This window comes from Balearica regulorum, chromosome 11 (genome assembly GCF_011004875.1).
Source record: "Balearica regulorum gibbericeps isolate bBalReg1 chromosome 11, bBalReg1.pri, whole genome shotgun sequence".
In the NCBI taxonomy this organism is placed as follows: domain Eukaryota; kingdom Metazoa; phylum Chordata; class Aves; order Gruiformes; family Gruidae; genus Balearica; species Balearica regulorum.
The window spans coordinates 792,383-816,167 of record NC_046194.1 but is presented as its reverse complement, the minus strand read 5'-3'; the positions used below and the strand labels follow the sequence as shown (position 1 = coordinate 816,167).

The 23,785-nt window shown below is 59.8% G+C and overlaps 1 protein-coding gene across 7 annotated transcripts in view; it reads right to left on the bottom strand.

Annotated features, from left to right (window-relative positions):
- The window catches only part of STARD8 (StAR related lipid transfer domain containing 8), a 60,602-nt gene that overhangs the window by 23,732 nt on the left and 13,085 nt on the right, over nt 1-23,785 (bottom strand). The window contains exons 1-2 of one of the 7 annotated variants that reach the window (XM_075762973.1): nt 19,263-19,372; nt 18,910-19,051 (exon numbers count right to left, since the gene is read on the bottom strand). The exons of 2 other annotated variants lie outside the window; for them this stretch is intronic. Coding sequence is in view for 2 of the 5 variants with exons in the window: in XM_075762970.1 (XP_075619085.1) it covers nt 19,093-19,102 (10 nt within the window). In the remaining 3 variants the exon portion in view is untranslated. Of the gene's footprint in view, nt 1-18,430; nt 18,572-18,909; nt 19,052-19,092; nt 19,203-19,262; nt 19,397-23,785 lie in introns of those variants that run through there. 4 more of the 7 variants (XM_075762974.1, XM_075762970.1, XM_075762971.1 and 1 more) reach the window with 4 other exon arrangements.

The following is a 23,785-nucleotide window of genomic DNA, read 5'->3' as shown; positions in this document are numbered from 1 at the left end:
CAGCCAAGTTACATTTCTCACGTGAACGCGGGTCTGCGTACGCTGGGGCAGGACTTCCACAGGACCTCCCCACCTGGAGCGTTTGGGGCTCAGGAAGAAGCCACGGTCCCTCTTGCTGCGCCCAGCGCCCACCAGCATCGCCGGGGCATTGCTCACAGCGCCGCTGCCAGCGGCTCCGGGGGGCACGTGTGTGTCGCGTCCCCCCCCCCAGCTCGCCCTTCGCAGCCCCGAAAGTCCTCTCCCCACCCCTTTCCCCCCATGCCCTTCTTTCCTCTGGCTGAAACCCGCGTTTCAGTAAACCAGCGCTGGCAGGCGATGCCACATCCCGCGGCAGGGCCGGCACCGGCACCACCGCGCTCCCGGGGCTCCCGGCCAACGCCGGCTGCCGCCCCGGCCGCCCTCGCTGCCTGGCAGGAGGCGGGGGTCAGGCTCACGGAAAGGCGTTTTGGCTCGGGCTCAGGAAACAGCCGAAGGGCTGGAGGAGCTGGCATGCGGCGCAGCCACCGCGCTTGCTCTGGCTTGGCTGACTCTGTGAGAAATAAGCCCAAATATTAAAAATGCTGCAGATCTATTATGCCTACCGCATATTGAGCGGGAAGCAGAGGGGTTGAATGAAAAGCCACACGCAGCGCGACTGAAACCAGCCTGTACTTTGTCGCATCCATTTCCCCTCTCCTTCCCATCACGTGCAGCTGCGGCCCCAGTACTGGTGCCTTCTTCCACCGGGCTCAGGGCTCACCACGCACCGGACTGCGGCCCCTCTCCGGGCTGGCACGCTCCTGTCAGGGCAGAAGCTACAGATCATTTCAAGTGGGGGGAAAAAAAAAAAAAAAGGTAAAGGAAAAGGAAAATCTGGTCTGTTTTTCAAGAAAAGGAAAAAAAAAAATAAAAAGAGTTTAACAACAAAAGAAATGACACCTCCTAACCCTTCCCGCACCCTGCTGCGTAAAAGCCAAAGCAAACTGACTCACTGCAAAAGAAACACTGTTTTCAAGAAATCTCTGACAAGAAAAAAGGTGATTTTACAGAGTTTCCCATCTCCCCCCAGAAGAGTGTTTGCTGGCTGAAACCTTCTTACAGGGTGAACACACAAAGCTGGGACACGAGCAGACTCACCATGGCAGAAGCTGTTAATCCTGGCTTTGTTCATTGGAAACCGTGGATTAAATGCAGAAAAAAATATCAGCATGACCACCGGCCTCCTTGCTCCCCCAGCTCAGCCACCCCAGCACCAGCCACGGAGGCAAGAGGACTCCGGCCAAAGACCTTCCCGCAGGCACTCAGCTGGCGATTTCCGATTTTTCCACGCAGGCCAACTGTACTGAGCTAATAAAATGTGCCCTCATTGACCCAGCCGTCTAATTTCTCGTTAGAAGCAAACAGGACATCCCCGGCCCTTCAAACAGCGGGGGGTGGGAGCCGCCGGGGAGCGCGCGGAAGAAAGCCAGAGCGGGAGCGCAGAGGCAGGCAGGCACGCCGCTGAACCGCTCCCAGCGCTCCGTGAGCCCTGCCCGCGCGGCAGGACGGGCTGGCTTCCCCAGAGCAGCCGCTCCGGTGGCCGGGGGCGTCGCCATCCCCGGCGGCGAGCGGGCACGAGGCGCCCCGGAGCGGGGACACCGAGGTGGCCTGGCCTGGCCTGGCCGCGGTTGGCCAGGCGCGGGATGCCTGTTCCAGCCAGGTGGGGTGCAGCTTTCAATTGCAACTGGAAAAATTAGGTGCTGAGATGCCCCAGTGTGAAACTTCCCGCAGGGATGCATTCTGCCGGCACCGGGCTCCGGAAGCGGGACCGACCGGGAGCGCGCAGCACGGCCCTGCAGTAAGCCGGGAGGGAGGAGAGCGATGGAGACCACCAAGACCCCCTTTCCCGTTCCAACAGAGGTTGCCTGGTGAAACCACCGGCCGTGACCCTCAGCCGAGGGCCTTCTCGCGGTCGGCTGCTCGCAAACCGCGGGAGCTGCCAGCCCGTCGCAGCCAGGCAAGCTGTGCGTGAACGCAGCCTTTCCCGCGAGCAGGGGATGGGAAAACTGAAAGCAAAGACTGGTCCGTCATTAATTTCCCTGCCCCTCAAGACACCAAAGAGGACTAAAAGCTTTGGAAAAAGAAGGTTCAGGGACGAGACCAAGAGCACCTGCTATCCAAGATACGTAGGCTTAATTGTCTAATTTTCTACAGATTCACGGTCTGTGCTCACCCCATCGCTGCCTCACCTTGCCCTGGGAGTGCTCCTTCCCTCCGCGCAGGCAGGACTCGCCTAACCTTTCCAGGCAGAATGAAGCTGAGGGAAACGGCATGGTCCAAACGAGAAGCTCTGGTTGACATGGGATTAGTCTCCGTAATGAAAAGCATATTGTCTGCAACTGCACTTCCCCGAGTCGGTGCTTTTGGCATAAATACTTTACAGAATGAGCTGTGAGATCCCCTCGGTTGAGCAGGACCTGGCAGGGGAGATCCTGGTCCAAAGTGCAGAAGGGGACAGTTGAGAGGAGCAGGCTGGTAAACACATCTGTGAGCAAACCTTGGAAAGGAGCGGGATGAAAACACCCGCGGTCGTGACAGCAAGGGCGTCCAGCTGACAACAGCGACCGCCTTGCAGATGGGGAGGCGTCTCCGTGGCCATCCAAGTCACCAGCGACCATGTGCAAAATTTCCACCAACGCGGGAGGAGTCAAAAGCTGCTTCCAAATGTGATCTCACGTCCCAGCGATGCAGGGAAGTACCGGGCCTCAGAGAGAGCCGTGCTGCTGCCCTTCAGCGTGCTTTAGCGGAGGGTGCCTTGGCTGCTGCCCAGTCCAGCTCACAGCACGCACTCCACTGAAGCTGCTCGGGGATCCCACACGGCTCTTTTGACACGGCAGGTTAATGAAATCCTTGAACCGAGTGGTCTTGATCCTCTGGGGGCTGAAAGCAAGCGCTGCCCTTTGCAAAGACAGTATCGCGAGAAACAAGCCAGCAGCGGATTTAGCCAACTGATAACAAACAATCACCATCTTTTAGAGCGAGAAAGGCCTTTCTGAGCACACGTGACAGCGAAGACACCAAACCCAGCTGACGCTGCAGGTGCACGCTGGAGACGCGGGATGGTGGTGGCCAAGGCTGGCTCTCCGCAGGGGACACACGCCTCATGCTCACACTGGGTCCCAGCCGGGGTGAGGTGTGCGGGGAGGCACCCGCGGGTGCCACGCACGCATCCTGCCCGCTGCGACGCCCTCCCCCTCGGCAAGGGGATTTTGGTCCAGTTCTCAGGAAAAGCCTCTTCCACCAGTATCCCTGGCCGGACCTTCCTGTCGTTAATGCTACCGCGGCGCCACAGAAGGAAACCAGACCGTAATTTCCAGCTGCAGCAAAAAAGCAGCAGCTGCCTCCCGGGTCTCCAGTCAGCCAACATCTGTAGGTGGGAGAGAAGGGAGGAGAGAGCCTTTGCTGGCTCCAAAGCGATGGGAGAGGCAGCCAGGCGTCCCCTCGTCCGGAGCAAACCGAAACGCTGCCCAGGAGAGGAGGCTGAGAGGGTCCCCAAACCAACAGCTCCTGCGGGGGCACAGAGAAGGTCCCAGTGCCACCGTCCCCTTCACCCGTGGGAGAAAAGGGGAGCTGGCACAGCCCATCCAAGGGGCTCCCTGCGCGTCCTGGGGAGCTGCTGCCCAGCGAAGCGAGGGAAGGGGGCCCCAGCGCCGGGACAATACCTGGCACGGGGACCTGTGGGTTGGCTTGTTAGTTCCGGCTCCTCCTTCTCCAGCTGGTCTTCTCCTGGTCTCTCTGAAGTCTGGCTGCAGGGTGACAGAAGGAGAGCTGACGTGTTTACCAGACATCTCCTGATGCAGCTGATAACAAGCGGCATTGATTCAAGCCAAACTCTCCACCACGTCACACCGTGGGCTTCGACACCAGGTTATTCCTTTCTCGCCTTGTTTCTGATTCCCGGTAGGAAACACAACAGGGCTACAATAGGTATCCCAAGGGATACAGCATCACGAAACATCCCACCCACCCCTCAGCTCGCTTCCTCACACCCTGGTAGGTAAGACAGAAGAGGCCAGCGCTGAAGGCAGGACACCGTGGTGGCTTCTGCCTTCTCCAAAGTTCTCCAAACCCAGGACCCTCCAGACCGAGCTGCAGCAGTGATGAAAGCACAGCTAATGAGTCCATAATCAATCACCACAAAAACATGGAGGTCAGAGCGAAACCTTAGGACAAGGGTGGAAGCAGACAGCAGGGACCTGAGGTTTAGGGAGGTCACCCCAGCCAAGCAGGAGACCCCACGGCCCTTCCTCTCTCCCCACTGGAAGGGGATGGCGTTGGGGCTGGAGTCCAAGCTCGAGGCTTCCTTTGCTTTACGAAGCTAACAGGAGCCGCTGGAGAGAGCGGGCCAACGGGCTTTTTGAGAAGTAGTTTTAAAGGATGTCACAGTTTTGCAAAGAGACAAAGGAACATTTTAAAAAAATACAGAAGTCTCCTTGCCAGGAATGTGGGGAATGTCAGGGAATATTACAAAACAGGATGCAAAAGCTGGCCTCAAGCGATGTCATAGACTCATATGCTGGATGCTGAATCCCGATGGAAGACGACCCACGGGAACAGCAGACTCGGCTCACCTGGCGCGGTCCCATCCGCCTGTCTCCCAGCAGCGAAGCCAGCACAGCCACCTCTGCCCGTCAGCCCTTCCCACGGGCATGCCTACCCACAACCAAGGCGTGGCCTGAACCGTGCCCTTTACGCGTAACACCGCGTGTTCTGAGGAGCTGAAGCGAGCAAAGCCTCGCGGGACACGGCCGAGGAGCCTGTTCGCGTTACGGCAGAGGGAAGATCTGAGGATCCACAGAGGGAACGGGACCGGTCCGTAGCCGAGGGGGAGTCCTGAACCCCAGACCTTTGCTGTAAGCAAGAGGAAACGCTTCTCAGAGATGGTTAAAATGGCTCTCTTCCTCAGATTTGTTAATGAACCGAGCGCTTCCCAGCCTTCCCGTGGATTTACAGGCACATGAGCTCACAGCCCCTTGCACAGCTATTCCGGCTCAAGGGACATTATGACGCCGAACGCGTCGGGGTCGGTGCTGTGGCTGCAGGCAGCGAGGTCAGAAGCAGAGGAAGACCTCCCCAGGGTCAGGCCACGGAGAAGCCCACGGGTTTGAAGACAGCAGGAAGCCCTAATTCAACACATCAACCACTTGCAGCAGCAGCATTAGAAAACAGAGGCCAGTTACTGGCAAAGCAGCGCCTTTTGGCAGGAACAGGCATGTTTTTTCCAGCTTCCCCTCCATGTGAAAGCCCCTGTGTAAGTAAAAGAAGATTTGTCACAGCAAGACCTACTCGGGGTTTTCTTGCCCTGACAGCACAACAGTCGCACTTGCGCTTGCAGCTGGACACGGCGAGGAGGAGTCTGCTGCTAATGGGAGACAAATTCCCCTCCTGACGATGGGCTTACGCAGGAGACTGGGCTGATGAAGGCTCCAGCCCACTTCCGATGCCTCCGTGGCGGTGAAGCCCTGCTCTCCGCATCATTTCGGAAGAGCCCCGGCTCCAGAAAGGAGTCCCGCGGGGCGAGGTACCCCTGCCGCAGCCACTGCCCTCTGGGGCAGGAGGACCAAAGCAAAGGCCGTCACGGTGCTCAGGTCTCCTCGGCTTGCAGGAAACCGGCCGGGAAGAGCCCTGAGCTCGAAGCCCGATGACCGCGTCCTGCAGGGTGAGGGACCTGGGCAGCAGCATCCCCTTCCCCGCCGCGGAGGCTGCCTCAGCGCCATACGGAGGCGCTTGGCACGGCAGTATTTTACATCCGTAAACTTCCCTGGTAGTCATCTTTGTGTCTTTCGGAACAACGCCTTAAAATGTTTATATCTTCTCAAGCAAGCATTACTCTTCAGTCTCACCAGTGTGTGGCAATTCTTCTGTTGACGTTTCTGAGGAAACCTTTGCCTCAGAAAACTTCTACCTTGGAACTGCAGGCTAACGTCATTTGTGGTAAATCAATCAGCTCACATCCTTCTAAAACTCATCCGTGTCTATTTTTATGAGTCGCTAATTTTTGACTCACGCATGTTTTCTGAAGGGACTCAAAGCTCTTAATTAACACGCGGCATTCACAAGGGGTTAGAAAATAGAGTGCTGAGCTGCTTTGAAATGGCAGGCGGTGAAAGGCTGCTCCGTCCCTCTGTGCAGGGCTGGGCAGCCTCGGCATCTTCAGGACGTCAGCAGCACCAGCCACCACGGCCGCTCGCTACCCAGCCCCATCCGAGACAGCCCGAACCCTCCTTTTGTCCGAAAACATGCAAGTTGCAGTGGCTGCATGCACGGCTGCCCGCCTGATGCTCGGCTGAGCGACCTACGGCCGCATGCACAGGGACGGGCACGCTCCAGCACCCTGCCCGGCACACCGGCTCGCACACGCAGACGCACACGCGCATTCGGTGACATTGACCCGTGACCGCTGCAGGACTCGCTGCCCTTGCCTGCCAGCTGCTCACTGAGCGTTTCGTTCCTACCTGCCAACAACCTGCCTGCAGAACCGCAGAGGGTCACGAGGTGCCTCCTGGCACCACGCGGGACGGAGGAGCCGATCCTCGGTCTCCCTGGCTCTGGTTCCCAGGGCGATCCCAGAGAGGGGTGCGGGATGCAGCATCTCCACCAGCTTCCCCTCAAACCAGCGCTGCTGAAAGGCGGGGGTGCTCCAGGTCCCAGCGCAGCCACTGGCCCACCCTGCCAGAGGAAGAGGGCAGGACCAGCGCTTGGTCTCCGGCCCCCTGACACAACCTTAACTGCTGATTTACTCCACCGCCATCGTCAGACAGGTCGAGCTGAAACCACCTGTGCTCATTTGCCCTTATTTGCTCTCCTCCTTTCCAAGCCCTGCCTGCTGTTCCTGTCTTCCCCTCTGGACAAGGAGCTGTTACTGGATACATTACACGTGCCAAGCGGCTGGGCCAGAGAGATAACAAGGCAGTAACCAGGAGATGTCCGCAGCCACCCCACGGCAGCCAGGACATCCCCCGCCGGCTGCTGGCAGCTCTGCACCACGGCAGGTCCACGGCACCGACCCACCACCCCGGCCGGGCAGGGGAGCGGCGGCAGCGGCGACGCAGGCAGGAGCTGGCTGGCAGCCCGCGGTTCCTCCTGCCTGCGGCCGGCACAGCCCTGCCTGCCACGGAGCCCAGGCAAGGTTGGAGACGGGCGAAGGGGAGCAGCTCGCGTTAGGAAACGGGGAAAGCGCTGTCAAAGCCGCTAGTGCATCGTTCGATACCCCGCTGGCCTTAGGAGCCTGGCCAAGAAAGGAGAGCGCCTCAATAATCCGCAGAACGCAGATTTACGCAACGCGGAGGTACATTTATCCGTGCTCTCTCCATGCTGCCAGGAGCCGTTTACGAGCGCAGCTCGGGTTCGGGGAGCAGCACGTACCACCGGAGAGCAGGGACCTTCCCCGGGGGAAGCAGGTGGGAAGGCGAGCGGCTCTGCCAGCACGGCCGGAGAGGAGCCTGAGGACACCCGAGATCTCTGCACTCGTTCACAGCGAGGAGATCGGGGCCGCAGAGGCTTCGGGTCCCACGGGGCAGGACCCCATCCCGACCCAGAGCTGGGCGCTCGGGGAGGGCTGGCCCCGCAGACAGATGTGCTTAATTCACCATGTTTTCCTCCTCTCTATGGAAACAAAACATCAGTGAACCTTATCAAATACTAATCATTGAGATTTCCGACCTCATTATTCTCTCTGCCTTCTCTGACGGCTGCGGCCAAAGAAACAGAGACGTGGGCTCCCTTCGCAGGACCCTGCCTGCGGGACTCAGCCCACCACCTCCAACCCAGAGGTGCCAGCCCGAAGCACAGCTCCGACGGAGAAGGGGCAGGGGCTGCCATCGCAGAGCGAAGGGCTCGCCCGGGGTTTGCGTAGCTGAGAAGGGGGCAGGAAGGAAAAACGTCAAACCACGGAGCTCTGCCAAGTGCTTGGCGCTGCTTCCGGCAGCAGTTTTGCAGAACTTAATGAGCAAACATCTGCGGCTTCGTGTCCCATATAGAACATTCACAAAAACATGCTCCATTCATGCAAAAAAAAAAAAAAAAATTAATTAAAAAAATCATTGCTGCTTAAGCAGGTGGGAAAGCTGTGGAGAACAAGAGGAGGAGAGGCAGGCATGGCCGGCACAGGCAGCAGCAGGACGGCTGTGCCCGAGCTCCAGGGACAGCGTGACCCCCGCCACGGCTTCCTGCGCTGGAGGAAGAGGTCTGGGGCACACCCAGCTCCTCTCAGAACAGGCTCTACCGACAGAGAAAGGCAATCCACCAAAAATTCACCTTCAGCCAAGTCCCAGCCTGCCTCCACCTCCCTGCTGCCCAGAGTCCGTCAGCCGCTCGCAGCCTGCCCATGGCTGGCCACGTACCACGTTCTTCCAAGTCCCAGGTCACGGCGACAGCATCCGTGTGCCCGGGTAACGGAGCGCGAGGCACAAAAGCTTCGGCTTACCACCCTGCTCTGACCCTCCTCTTTCCTCAGCACTTCTCCGGCCCCACGCCGCACTTCCTGCCACCACCACAGGGATCGCTCCCGGTGTCCGGACTCATCAGGGAGGACAGGACGGGGGATGACGGGGGCACCTCACCCACCTCCTCCAACCTGCACGCGCAGGAGCGTGAACACTCCTCACCTTCAGCTGCAGGAATAAGTACCCAGCTTCACCTCCGTGTCACTCACGGTGCTGAGGCACCCAGAGCAGCGCAGCAGAAGAGCAGAGGACCACGCAGACCAGGATTCACTCCGAACCATGGCCAAGAGCAGCCAGCCAGGGAGGAGCACCAGGCCAGGACCTGCAGCTCTTCTTCCCCAAAAGCCCTCCCAGGGCTCCGCGGCACGGTGCTCCCCGGCAGCCCCCAGACGGTCTGGGAGACACCTTGGGCGCCCGGCACGCACGGCACGGTGCCGGCCCACCACCCGGGAGAAGGATGAAAAGGCACGTACCTCTCGCGTGGCACGTGTCCTGCTCTGGGCACCGCGTCTCACATCGTCCCTAAAAGCGTACTTCAGAGAATTAATAAACACAACAGCGCGGGTTTGTTTTCACGATGGGGGTCTTGGAGGACAGCAAACGTCGGGGCCGTACCAGCAGGGAGGAGAGGCAAGGCTGCCCCCGCCCCAACACCCACGTCTGTGCTGCAAAGTGGAATTTCCAGCTTTTCGCCATCAGAACACAGATTCCACCCACCACCCGTCTTAGCAGGCGGTAATGGGAAGTAAGACCAGCCTCCAGTTTCACCAGTAAACACGTTTGTCATATTTGTAGCAGCTATTCAAGAAGCAGGTCACTATTTTCTTCAGGCACGTTTCCTATTTAACCATCCTATGACAAAAATCAGTGCATACGTTTCTGCTTTCGTGATCAAATGTTTAAAGCCAGAGCTAGCAGTCAGGTGGCGCCCGCCGGCAGGCACCCAAGGGTGCATCTCCAAACCCTCTCTATCTGCAGTGCCTACAACAGATTTAAAAATTACGGAGCTTCTTTTGTGCTGAGAATAACCCCCATCACACCGACCAACACGGCCTTATTTTATTTACCTTCCCCGGTTCCTTCCTGTTTTGCAGCCTGCATGGCGACCATTAGACCAGCAGCCACCTTCGTACGTGGCCCAGCACAAGACGATCCCGGTTTGCAACCAAAATTCGAAGAGCGGAGCTGATACCAGTGCTGTGTTTTGTAACCGCTCTCTGTGCCGTGTCTCGTCTCCATTCCAACAGCGGGCACCTGGTCACGGCCCCACGGTCTGAATCCCGCTCAAACATCCGGGATCCCACGAGCAAATACCTGCAGGGTGGATATCTGGAGCATTTTGGCTTGGGGTGTGTTGGAGCAGAAGTGGCACCAAGTGGCCCCTCCAGACAGAGTCTTGTTGGAAGAGCAGACACGTACCGGAGAACCTGAGCATCCCTTGCCGGAGCAGCGGCCAACCGAGCCTGCACCCCAGCAGCAGGCAGTTGCCTTGCTAATGCCTGCAAAGAGGCAGCCTCCAGCGAGCCTCCCAAACCTTTTTGGAGGATATCTACAGAATACCAGTGTTCCCAGACCAGCCTTTTCACGCTGCCTCGTGGCCAGCAGCATTTCGTGGCTGGGACCACCGCTCCTCGGGTTGCCAGAGCTGAGCGACGCTACCAGCGGCCCCGGCAGAGACGGGGCCAGGAGCCAACGCGAAACAATGAAAACCATTTACAGAGCAGGAAGCTGCATCTGCTGGATGAAACGCTATCTTCAAACAAGACGTGTTTGGATAACTCCAGTTTCATAACTCGCCTCTTCCGATGTTAGGAAATCACAGTAATAAAAAGAAAACAAAATGGGGGAGAAGAAACTTGGCATGGGGAACAATGGGAGAATTGCTTGAACCACGGCGCTGCCTCGGAGGTGAGCCCAGCCCGCCGCGCCTCACCCGGCTGCAGGCTCCAAGGACCTCGCACAAGAATAAAGGTCTGATCAAATATCAATGGGAAAAGAGTTAACTCTGCACTACAGACATCAAGAGCACAGTAAATTTTGATGATCTTATGTATTACTGTGCTTGCTTGATTGGTTTGTTTTTAATGGAAATCAAAGCCATCTTGGAGGGGGAATAGAATTGGAGGTGGTCAACAACGAGCCTCAGAGTTTGGGGTCCAGCTGGACTTATCTTCATCGTCTTAAAGGTGATGGAAGGGATGGTCGTAAAGGGTGGAAGGGGATGATAGGTCACCTTTTCTTGGCATTTTCCGAGCACACAGCTCCTCTCTGATGGCTTTTGCAGACAAAGGAATGAACAGCCCTCACTCCCCGTCACCCCACGAGGTGCAGGGGAGCAACAGCCCGTGCTGGGTAGGTCACCCCGTGGTTCAGCCGTGCCACACCGGGCGGCACGGCACGGCACAGCACAGCACCCCTGAGGACAGCCCGGAGCAGATAATCCCCCTGCACAGTAATTCCATTTTGCAGAGGAACACAGTGCACCCGCTCGGCCACCTGCTCTGCACGGCCCCCCCTGCTCCGAAACGCGCCGAGGGGGCAAAGCAGCCAGCAAGGGGGGTGCAAAGGCAGGGCTTGGTACAGGATTTTGTTCCTATTTTTAAACATTGAGGTTTTAATGTAAATCAGGGCTGGCTGCTCCACCGACAGCTTCCCGCCATCCTGTTTGCTCTGACCCATCTGCGCAAACGGGTGTTTCGGGTCCCTGACGCCCCACACACGATGGCTCAGCCCCACCGCGGGCGGCAGCGCTGCCGGGGGCCAGGGACACGCAGGACCCCGCTCCTCACCCCGCTCCAGGAGCCGGCCGGGCCCGTGGCCACTGCTCCCGTGGCTGCCACCTCGAACAATTTAGGACACGGAGCCAAAAGCTGAGGTCACTCGGCTCGGGCCGACGGACCCCTCCCCAGCACCCACCTCCTCTCCCCACCCTCCCCAGTCCAAATATAAATTTGCTTACAGGAAATGCCTTAAAGAAAAGGCACCTCCCTGAGTCCCGAAGAATGCCCAGAAAATAAACTGTCTCTGGACATGAAGGAAATGGCTTTTTTTTTTTTTTTTTTTTTTTTTTTAAATCACACTGCAAAGCAGCTTTAACCCCTTCAGTCCCTGCTGCAAACTCTGCCACCCGCATCCCTCAGAGAGTTTTGAGGTGTCTGTGCTCCGGATTGGCAACGCAAGAGGAGCCTCCAGCCAGAGGTCCCAGTGTCCTTGCACCATCACTGGGTCTGGACCAAAAATGGCCCAAAATCCACACCCCAAATGCAAACTCTCTTTCTGATAAGGAAAGCACGGGACCCTCAGAACAGGCTCACAGCCTGGGACCCACTCTTCATTGCAGGTAAATGCAGGCTCCATTCCCAAAGAGAAGGGACTCGCACGGTTGTTCACACTCCTCGAGGTCACCTACAAGGTCCCCACGGAGCTGTGCTGTGCCGTTCTGCAGCCAGAAACGCGGTTCCCGAGCTTCCCGCAGCGGGCAGGGACGGGGTTCCTGCAGCAATGAGAAAGGCAAAGCATCCCAGGCCAGCCCCCAAGCCCAGCAGCTCCTGCCCCGTGCAGGCATCGCGCTGCATCTGCTCCAGCCAGGCTGGGGAGCAAAGCGACACGTGGAGGCTTAGGAAGTGGAAATGCTGTTTTCATACCAACATCCCTACACAAAATACAAGAAAGAAAGAAGAGAAGAAATCCAGGACACGCAGGACACAGAGAGGCAGCTGTCTCAAAGCAGTTGGTCAAGGAGGCTCCAAGGCAAGCAGCCCAGCGCAGGGAGAGGACAGCTTACCCTCCCCGGTCCCTCCCGGGGACCCCAGGCAGCGCCGCGGCAGACGGAGCACCCGGCATCCCGGGAGAGCCCTCCGACCAACGCGCTGGCGCAGCGGCACCAGCACCGCCGAGGGCACCGGGCGCTGCCAGGGCTGCTGGAGAGGAACGGTAACGGGGCAGGACCAATAAATAAAACTTGGTGGCAGGATTCGGCAGCGTCCCCGTGCACTCACAGGTCACAATCTACAGAGAAGGCAGTTCTGTTATCTCTCTCCTACAGAGGAGAAAGCCGAGGCAAAGCCTCTCCTGAAGCAGAGTCAGCAGCAAAGCCAAGAGCACAGCGCAGCTCCCTGCACTCACAAAAGCGCTTCCCTTGTCACCGGACTGCAACGCCTCCCTAAATGTGCCCCTTAAAAAATGTATACTCAGGGCTTTAAGTCTCAGATGCACAAAGTAGTTTGATACAATTCAGCTGCTGCTGCAAAATGCCTAAAATACTTGTTGCCTTTTTTTTTTTTTTTTGAGCAGCAGCACTGGAAAAGTCACGCTGCAGAGGTGTGTGCAGGCCCTGGGCGTGGGAAAGGAAAGCAGCAGGGTCAGCTTCCACTTGGCTGGAAAGCAAGTGTCTGTCCGGAGCACAAGTCAAGGGTTCAGCAGGAGATCACGCCTGCCTCCCGTGAAGAGAGACAATCTCTGCTCAGTCCGTGAGTTTTTGCCTCATGTATTGAGGTATCCAGCACAAACAGCCCTGATCCCTGCAGGAGGAGAGCCTGCGCGAGCTGGCGGTTATCTGGAGAGCAGTACCAAGGGCTTTGGAGAGCTCTGTAGGAGAAGGATGCTTCTGCAATGGCTGAGCAGGGTCCAAGAGAGCAGGGCCGTTCCTCTGGCTTTGCTGAGACAAGCTGTGCAAGGAAATCCAGTGATCAAGTAAGCATTTTGGCATCTAAAGCCTCTGAAGATGCCCACATGGAAGGCGTTAAGGAAGAGCACACCACGCAGCAGACCCAGCAGATGTCCCGTCCAGCTGACGTTGGCAGTTTTAAGGATGGACATCTCCAGCAGCTGAAGCCTGCAGCAATGTGAAGTGCACAGAGCCGTGTGCTGGAGCACAGCCCCGGCCGGCCGGACCGGGGGAGCCCCGAGCACTCCCACCACTGCACTGTGCCTGCCATACCTTCTACTGGGACGACGAAAGCACCTCTCAACTTAAGCAGTCTGCAGAGCAAAACCGCTGCGTGAGCCACAGGGCAGCTGGGGTTTCACCTCCCTCAGCCTTCGGGGACGGGGAGTCGCGGTGCTGGCTGAGAGCCCCTACAGCCGCCCGAGCAGGCGGTGAGGGGATTTGGGACGCTGGTGCCGCTGCCCCATCCCTGCCCGCTTGGCCCCACGTCCCCAGCATGCCAGCACCCGCGCCGGCAGGGCACACCCAGTACCTCAGCTGAGCAGCTCCGGCATCTCAACCGCGGGCACCCTCACCGGCTGTGGACTCTGTGCCGCGCTCAGGTGCCTCTGCCACGGGACCGTAACTCCTGCCGGACGGCACGAGCAGCTGGGGGGGAAGGTACTGACCTGCCGTCTCATATACAACATCTCAGCTGTGCTTAAGTCCTTCAAACTGTTTTTTTATTTAAAAGCCCATTATTTTTAACTGGGGGAGAACTACTGCTTCCTAAACTCTTGCTGCTCCTGAGACAGCACCATAACTCCCAGGACTTCACCCCAGGAGCAATCATCGCACATGGCTCGTGTGCGGCCGCAGCCATAAAGGCCGGTGCCTGCCGTGCCCGGGAGGCTCGTGCCGGTGGCTCTCACCGGGAACAGGAGTTTTGCTCAGGAAGGCGTACAGCGACGGTAGGGCAATTCTCTGCCTGGGAAACAAAACCGAAACGCCAGCCCTGCCTACCCAGACATCCTGCTCTTGCCCAACGACACTGATGAAACGAGGTCAAGTGCGCTCTGAGTCACCCCTGAGCATCACCGTCCTGCAGCCCCGTGACACCTCTGCCTGCCGCTGCCCTGGCCATTTCCAGTTTCACTGGGATCGGCAGAGGGAACTGACCCCCAGCCCCCCCTTGCCAGCCCCCCCCCCCCCCAGCAAACCTCCGCCTGCAGCCCCAGGAACCACCCCACCTCCCTCCCCAGCCCGGACTTACTGCCCCGGCCCCACAAACGCCCGGTTTCCAGCTGGCAGCCGGCCGTGGGGCCGTCGCTTTGACCTCGTCCCCCCAAAACGGCTGGAGCACCCGGCGAGGGGTGCGGCGGAAGCGTTTTGTTGCCATTCCTAGAAGGAGTGGGGAGAGAGCGTGACTCCTCTGTGCTGCACCAGACAAAAGGGCATTCAGAAACTGAACCGGTGCCCTTGACAGCAGCAAAAATATTCCTGTAAAATTCATTGGGGGGGGTGGAAAGAGCGGGAGAATAGAAACCCCATCATGTACCGTTGCAAATAAATTGTACTTGAGCAGTGACACACTTGCGGACGGGTCAGAAGGACCCTCTCCCACTGGCACCCACACACGCCTGCACGGGCAGCCCTGGCAGCGTGCAGTCCTTGAACAGTGGCGTTAATCCCTCGTCCCCCAGCGAGCTCTGAACACGGGCATCAAAGCCTGCTCCCCGCGGGAGCTTGTGACCGGCCCAGGAGGCGCAGGCTCTGCAGGCCCCCATGCACATGTTGCACTCAGATGCTTTTCACTCCCAGATAAAGGGCAGGAAATCCCCCGGCACACCCCGGCTCCGGCACGCCGGGCCCCTGGGGTTCAGTGGCGTGCCGTCCCGGGAGAGGCCGCCGAGCTCCTGCTCCCAATTAAGCAACGGGAGGCCCAAGCCTTGGCTGCAGGGTCCATGGAAATCCAGATGTTCACCCCGGGACCGCGCTGCCCTCCAGCCTGCACCAGGAGCTGGTTGTCCCGGGAGTTATCCAGAGTCCGTCAGCCTGGGCGCTCCCCTCACGTTGGACGGACCGGGGGCAAAGAAACAGCAGAGGAGGAGCACACCCCGCTGAAAGCTCGTCCTGTCCTGCAGCACCCCGGGCTGTGACACCGCACACCTCTGCCCGGGTCCCCCACGGCAGGCAGCCCGGCGGGGGCAGAGCCGGCATTGGATGGGGCTGAGTAGGTCCCCCCCACTCTGCTGCTGTCCCAGCTGCCACCCCCGCTCCTGCTCGCGCCCCACACACAGGTCAGCGGACCCGAGGTTGCCATCGATCCATCCCGGTGACCGCCCCAAGCCCCCGCTGCCTTCCCTGCACTGAGCGCAGCAATCACAGTAATGAGCATTTTCCCGCTGGCTTAGCTCCTAACCCCACACCCCTGCTAGACCCGGCTCTGCTAGGCCCTGCTAGGGACCCGCGGGCACCTCAGCGGCTGCATCCCACATGCACGAGGCGTGACGCCAAACCGCAGCCTGGTCACACTGGCTAGCGGGTTTTGGTAGCCCCGAGCTCCCCCTGACCGTGACGCAGGACATCGCGGTGGGACCTGGGAGATGGACACGAGGAAGCCGCAGAAGGGGACGGCTGAGCTCAGCCGGCCACGGGACCGCACAAGGAAGTCAAGCTGGCAGCGTGCCTCTGCGCAGCGCGATACGAAACGGCTGAGCCCCTGGGGAAGGTTCCCCAAGCCGCTGCGCCTGTTAATGCCCGTTCCCAGTGCCGGCCGTTAACATTTGCTCTGCCTGTAACTGGCACTGGGTGACAAGTGCCCTTTTCTGATAAGGGATCCTTCATCTGGCTCAACAAACAGCTCCGCTGCCGGGCGAGCGCACCCACATGGCGTGGGGACCCTGTTGATTATTAACCGAGCGGCGGAGGGAAGAGCAGCGGGCTGGCCAGACAGGCACCCGCAGCCGTCACAGCAGAGTGACCAGAGACCCGGGCCGGACGCCCCGGGACCCCGCGGCAGCCGCATCCCACGGGCTCGGGGCTGGCGTCCAGGGTCACCCCGGGGAGAACTGGGCAGAGGAGGGACGAGCACGGAGCGGGGCAGCGCCAGGCCAGCACGGCTCTGCACCTCCGACAATCCCTTCTGCGGAACTGTGCAAATAAACGCGCCAAATTAATCAGAAAGCAAACAGACAATGAAAACTGGCAAGTCACCACTTCCTGCACCTAAAAACTAATTTCTTGCTGGAAATGGAGGAAAAGACCCTGTCTCTTTAAATTTCTGCACCCAGCCCCGGCAGCCTGGAAAAGTTAATATAATTATCCGGAGGTGACTTTCAGGAAGGCGTGCACAAGAAGGGTTATTGTGGCTCAATCATTAACCGGGCATGAGACCCCCGGCCTCGCTGGAATGTGGCCGCGTGCTGCCACCGCTGCTGGTCCTCTCCGGAGCGTGCGGGAGCTCGGCACGAAGGTTAACGAACGGCTCCTCTGAGCCACCGGCCCCAAGGAGGCTCCGGCCGCTTTCCAGCACACCCTTTCTCTCAGCACTAAATCCAACCAAACACCTCCTCCACGCTTCCCGGCGGGGCTGGAAGAGCACACAGATGAAGGAAAGTTGAGAAACAAGAAGACCCGACTTCCACGCAGACATCCCCGCTGCCACACGTGCCTCAGCTCCCTCCTCAGCTCGCCCCGGCAATGCCCACCGCACCCCCGGTTTGGGGTGCTGCTACTCCCGGTGGCTCCTCTCAGCTCAGAGTGCCGCTGCTGCGGCAGCACCGGGACCGGCATGGCGTGGGACGGGAGGCCTGGCAAGAGCAATGGCATCCTAGCCTCTGCGGCCGGCATGCTGCCCCTGAAAGCCTCTTACACCCACAAAACCAGCTCGGCTTACACCCCCGGGCTCTGGCAATAAAGACACTTTACCGAACCTGGCGGGCAGAGGGATGGAAGGACATCTGTTATCAGGCTGGCTGAGATGGAAGGAGATACCCGTGTTACCCGATGCACCGCTGAGCCCTGGCGCAGGGCAGAGGTCCCGCTGTCCCGCAGGACCCTCCCCGGCTCCCCACGCAGCCAGGGCCGCAGCCACCGCGCCGGGAAGCGTTTCCTGACTCCGCAGCTTCGCCGCCGACACGCTGCCTGTATGTGGGGGATTAAACTCCCGCGTACATCTGAATGAAAAAGCCCTTCCAAAACCACGCAAAGTGCAAACTCAACTCTGCAAACCCCTGCAACGGGCAAACTGTCTCGGGCTCTTCAAGGAAAGAAGAGTTTAAGGAAGGAGGCTCGGTTCTCCTCTCCACTGAGCGAAGCTGGGGAAGCGCCTGGCTTTCAGCAGCTCCCGTCCTGCCTCCCCGCCGCCGCGGCCAGGCTCCGCTGCAGCACAGAGGGGCCAGCAACCTGCCCTCAGCAGCACCCGTGGGGCTCGGTGCCCACCGACTTGTCGGCTTGTTCCTTGGCTGCAAAGTCACGCAGCAACCTCTGCTACACCCTCAGGGAAAGGGCAACCTTTCTTTCCCCTACTCGACTTCAGTTGACTTTGAGAACCTTCAAATCTTTTTGAAATTAGTACAAAAACCACGGGGAAGTACTGAAGTGCCCTTAGGCATAACCATATTTTGTACTCTTACGAAACTAAATTGCTGGCAGCCTGTCCCACGCATACGCTCAGGTTTGGACATTTGAGGCAATGCAGACAAGGAATGCTTAACAGAAGCACAGTTGGATTTATTTCGTTGGTCTTTTATTAGAAAAGTATTTCTCGGAGGAAGCACGAGCACATGAAGTGAATGTGAGCACCTCCCCAGAAGCCCGGTTTGATACCCGCTCTGCACTGGGACTTGATGTTTTGTCACATAAGGAAATTACTGACGAGCTTTTGGCATAAGGGTGGGAGCTAATTTCTTCCCTACGAGAATGGAGAGAGGCTGAGAGGGTTCGAGCCGAGCCGTGCTCCCCGTGCGAGGAGCAGACCCCGCTGGCACACACGTGCAGAGAGCGGCCGGGGCTGCTGCGCCCGCTCCAGCGGCACTGCCACCTCTCAACCGCACTTCAGTTAGAATGTAAACAGAAAAAAGCACATTCATTGATAAGAATTCAAGCATGCACATGGAAAAGAATGCAGACTTCTGCCAATAACATCACGATATGTGCTCTGACATCCTGGGACTGTACGAGGGGCTTTAAAAGAAGAGGCTCCTCTGCTCTCTGCACCAAGGAGCCGTTCCAAAGCACAAACCACAAAACCAAACACACAAAGAGCTGGTGTTTTAAGTTAGCCATGATCAAACAACCCCTGAAAAAAACAGCCTCTCACCTTGGCAGCACGCTCTGACAGATTAGTGCTAGTTCACAACGCCACCGAGCTGCGCACGCACGGCAAACCCATCCGTTTCTACCAAAGGTCTCCAACAGAGGTGATCCCCTGGAAACACCTGCCCATGGCACCAAAAGCCAGAACGCGGAGTCCAGCCTCCCCCCGCTATAGCGCAAGGGCCTGATTCAAAGCCTCCTGACGTCAACCCAGTTTTTCCATGAACTCACTGGCTCTCTAGATCAGACTGCAAATCTCTGCCTCCCTAGCCACTGGTTTAACTGTCAGTAATCCCAGCTAGAGGGGGGATGAAGAAGAGCCCTGAGAAAATCTGGGCAGCCCAAAACCCGCAGCCAGCCCACTCGCATCCCTCCACGAGTTTAGCGACGGGTCTGCTGGCAGCGAACGGGTCGGCCGCAGGAGCAGCCAGGCAGGCTCACGCTCCGAACACGGCAACTCCAATGGAAGCAACAGACTCTCACCCACACACTGCTGTGACTCAGCCCAGGAACGACGGGGATCCAGTAAGAGCTTGAGTATGTCAGGAAACGTGTCCCAGCTCCGAGCTTCTCCTCCTCCTCCCTGGCTACAGCAACAGCCCCCTCGTACCGGCACCGTGTCTGCCTGCACGCACAGATACCCCACGGCGAACACAGATAACCCACCTGACAGCATTTCCCTGCTGCTGGAAGCAACTCCACCTGGCAGCGTGGCCTGGGCAGCATCCTCTGGAGCCGGATGCAGCAGATTGCCGGGCGCTATCTTCCGAAATCCGCCCCCTTCCTCCCCCCCCTCCCCCGCAGGCGCCCAGGGGAACCGCAGGTCTCTGATTTACCTTCAGGCTGTGCTGTGCCTCCGTCAAAACCCCGGGGCGGGGGGGAACGGGACTGCCGAGCCCCGGCGAGCGGAGGAGGAGGACGGGGGGGCGGGGGGCCCCGCCGCGGGCAGCGGGCTGGGGCTGGTGCCGGTGCCAGCCGCGGCTCCGGCTGTTGTCGGTGTGAGCGCGGCAGGTGCGGGGCTGCGGGGCGGGGAGCGGGGAGCGGGGCGGGGAGCGGGGCCCCTCCGGCTCGGCCCGCCCAGCGCCGCCCCCGGGACCCGCCCGCCCCGGTCCCGCCCGGCAGCCCCCGGCCGAGCACCCCGGAAGGGACAGCCGGCGCTCCGGGGCCGAGAGGAACCGAAAGCGGCCGGTCCCCGGCTCCGGCCGGCCCGGTGCGTGCGTGGGCAAGCCGAACCGGCGAGCCACAGGGGCTGCCACGACACGCGTGAAACTCAGCACGACCCCAGCCCCCGTCCGCGTCCCGCACTGCTCCCGGTCCCCCGTTCAGCCACCTCCCTCCCTCCGCTTCCAGAGCGGCAGCAGCAACTGCAGGGCCCGTGCTGGCCCGGCACGGCGGCGAGGGCACGGGCTGCAGCCCCGGGACACGGACACCCAACGGCTGCAACCCCCCCGCCGGGCCGAGCACCCGTGGGGTCCCTCGGGCTGTTTCCCCCCGAAGACGAGCCCCGGGACAGTTTGTGCACAGATGCCCAGCTGTCCCTAGCTCTCCCTGCCCACCAAACCAAGCGGGGCGGCAAAAGCAGGCGTGCGAGCCGCAGAGCAGAGGGGCTGCTCCCGTGGGACCTGTTTCCCAAAAATCCCCCTCACGCTGCAGGGGATTTTCTTGCTCAGTAGTTACTTCTCCAACAGTACAGGGAGAGGAAGATCCTTCCCACGGCGCACACACGTCTCATGGCCAGGCTTCTGGATCCCAGACCCGTGTCACGTCAGACGGGACCAGCTGCAGACTATTTGCAAGAGGGTGAAGAAGGAAATGGGGGATAGGGTCTGGAATAGAGGCGCTAAGAAGAAAAAGTAGCGTTTAAGGTGGACTTGAGGGAGGAATTTGTTTGTGGGAAATGGGAGGCAAAGGGGCCGGAGGGCAGGAAGCACCAGCCTGAGCACGGAAGAAGGAAAGAGGCAGAGTGAGACGGAGGCGACAGGACACTGGGCGAGAGGCTTGATGGTGAGCACAGATACAACGCAAGGAGAGACAGGCAGCGATGTGATTTGGCGTGGGGATGGCCAGAAGAGCAGGAGAGCGAGTACATTGTAGGGATGCCACAAACCCACTTTTCTCTTGAAATTACTGGCAGGGGTTGGAGGGTTGCCCAAGCACCCTAACACGTGAAGGTCAGGGGGAAAAAACCCACAATTTTTTCCATTGTTTTCACAGTCTGAGAGGCTTTTGATGCACATCATCTTCCTTCCTTCCCCAGCCCCTGACCCTCCTCCCACCAGCCCCCGACTGCCTCTTCTCCCCCCGCCGCAGCCCCTCAACCAGCCGCCTGTACACCGCAGCCCTCCGCCCTGGAGGGAAGGGGCTCTCAATGAGGCCCTTGTTGGCTCCAAAGTCTTCCTACAGCTCTGTGCGAGGGAGCCTCTCGCCAGCCAGAGACCGGGGGGTGGGCAGGGGGCTCCTGCTGCTGGAGGGCGAGCAGCCGGTGCCACTGCCGCGGTCAGCCGTGGCGAAGGGAGCGGCTCTTGATCTACGCTGGTGGAGAGGTCACTACAACAAGGAGTGATGGAGGCTGTGAGCGCCCCGCTACAGAGCCACAGGCAGATGAGGGGTCGGGGGGGGGGGTCTGGGTACCAGGAACCCAGCTGAGCCTCGACCCCCAGAAGTACAGGCACCCACAAAGCGCTGCTCACCAGCTCCTGGGGAGGGTGACAGAAAGGGATGGAGGGGAGCAAAACCTCTGGAAACGGATGATGGCTGCAAAGCCCTGGGGTGCTGATCGCCGAGCCAGCCCCCCCAGGGGACAGCCAGGAGGGCTACGTCACTCTGGCTACATAAGCGGGAAGGCGGCAGAGGCAGAAAGACGCAGCACTGCTCCCAGCGCAGCGTGGGCAGAGCTCAGGACACTTCGTGCTGCCACAGGCAGCCCGGGGCTCAGCTCCCACCCAGCACCGCCGTGGGGCAGAGCCGGGCACCAGCACCCGGGCCGTCCCAGCAGCATGGTGACAGCCAGTGGAAAAAGCGCTTGGCTCAGAGGAGGATTTCAAGCATTTTCCACTCATTTCCTCATGCAAAGCGGGAACGGGGAGGGTGTGGGGGCAGCAAGGCAGGAAATGTCCTGGAGACGCTGAGCTATAAACAGGCGGCAGAGAGGGCAGGACCAAAGCGGCCAGTCCCACGTTGGACCCCGTGGGCGCACGCTTGCCCCGCTCACACCGGGAAAGCCGAGGCTGGGCTGCCGGGGCGGATGCCGGGAGGAGCAGAAATCGCGCATACTGCACGCTCCCCCCGCGCCGCCCCGTGAATGGGCCGCATTCACGCCCAGCGATATTAATAGTTCCCAGCATATTGCCGAGGAATGGCGGAGCGCCCGCAGACTCACCTTCGGGCCACCTCGCTGCCGGCACAAGGCGCCCAGTGTGTGCGTGTGCACACGCGTGTGCTCGTGCGGGGCACCCAGCAAGGGGGTTAACGGTGCCGGCGTGCCTGCCGAGGAGCTGCCGAGCAGAGGGAGGAGGCACAGAGCAGCCTGGAGCACGCTGCCCTCCGGGGCAGGGCAGGGACTGGGGCTGCCGGCCAGAGCACGCTCCGGGGGGCTGGGGGTGCCCTGCCCACCCCCGATACCCACCCCCAGCCAGGGGAGAGGGGCTGTTTAGGGTGGCCCAAAGGGCGTCGCTGAGAAGGGATAGGAAAAAATTCAACAAAGGCCCTTTTGGGCTGGCTGAATACTAGGAAAAAACGTCAGGAAGGGTGAACAGGCTGGGGAGCTGCCTCTTCCTCCTCCCAGCAGGGAGGGTGGGGGCCGCCCGGCTGCTCAGGACACCCAGACCTAACCCAGGAAAGCTCCAGTAACAGGCTCACAGGAATTACTTTGGCCAGGTCCCAACAGGGGACTGTAAACAGGACCCGAGAAGAGCTGCGTGCACCCCAACGCACCCGGGGCTCGGCAGGCAGACAGTGCTGAGCGAGAGGAGCCGCCTCAGCCACACGCACCAGGGAAAGCCGGGTTGAATCCTGACGCTACCTGTAAAGAGCGGCATGCACGTACAGCCCAGCCGCAGACTTGAGGTCAAGGCATTTTCAGGCGAGCCGTTCGTTCGTGCTGCCTGCGCTGCAGCCTGGCTGCTGCTGCCCGTGCTGCCTCCTCGCCTGCCAGCGCTCCAAACCCTGTCCCGCTCTGGGGAAAACTGGCCGGTTCACAGGGCAGCTACAGGCGACGGCTCGTTCGGAGGGACAGATTGCCCCGAGAGACGCACGCCGAACCCCTCTGCCACGGCTGGGCAGCTCAGACCGCGCTGATGCTGAAAAACACCGATTATTTGGGCTGGGTCTGCAGTTCCCCAGATCAAACGCTCCCCAGCACCCGAGGACAGAGCACCTCAGGTGCAAAGGGCACACGGACACGGGTGGTTTATCCCACCCAGCCGGGGGGGGGGGGGGAGGCGGGCAAGGGGGTGCTTCCACCCCCGGCTGCAGCAGGAAACCCAGGCAAGGGCACTGGGAGACCCGCTCTGCCCCGCCACCGCCTCCGATCGGATCACGCCAGACCTGCAAACCCCACGAGGGATCAGCCCCGGGGGGGCTCCGGCAGGTCCGTTACTGGCGAGCAGCAATTTCCCCCGGAGCACTGCAGGGCTCCGCACCGCCGCCACGCGTGACCCCCACGGAGGGCGCCCTCTGCTGGCCACGGCACGCAACGCCCCACGCCAAAGGAAAACACCCTGGAAAAATCAAAACAAGCCAACGACTTAAAGAAGAAGAAGAATAATAAAATAAAAAATAATATGAATAATCCATGGGAAAAGCATCTTTGCTGCAGTCGGCCACCCACCGTGAAAGGAAAACCCACGCACCCACAGTGAACACATCCTGAGCAGCCCCGAGATGGTCATTACCTGCTTCTCTTTTTCCAACAACCAAAATAAACAGGAAAAAGAAAGTTCAAATTTTCTTTCAGGTGTATAAATAAAAACCAACCGCAGAAACCAGAAGCGGGTGTCCTGGGGTAAATTTACGCACCAGCGTATGCTTGGGGGACTCTTGCTCTGCTAACGCAAGTAGTATTCACGTTGCATAATTTTCCACCGGCGCAGATGGAGAACAGGAGACACCCGCGACATTTTCACGTGAACCGGCCTCACCCGGGTCTAACCCCGTGTCAGAGCTGGGCCCAGCCCGCACTTGCCGCCCGCTCCCACCCCGGGGTGCCCGTTTATCTCCCCGTCCGGCCACCCAACGCAGAACGCCTGTTTGCTTTTCGCAATCCCCAGCTGTAAAAGCCACAGCGCACAGCGCTGCCGCTGCACCCTTCAGCCCTCCGGGTCCCCGTAAATCCCCGCGAGGAGCCCCGGGCCCAGCAGAG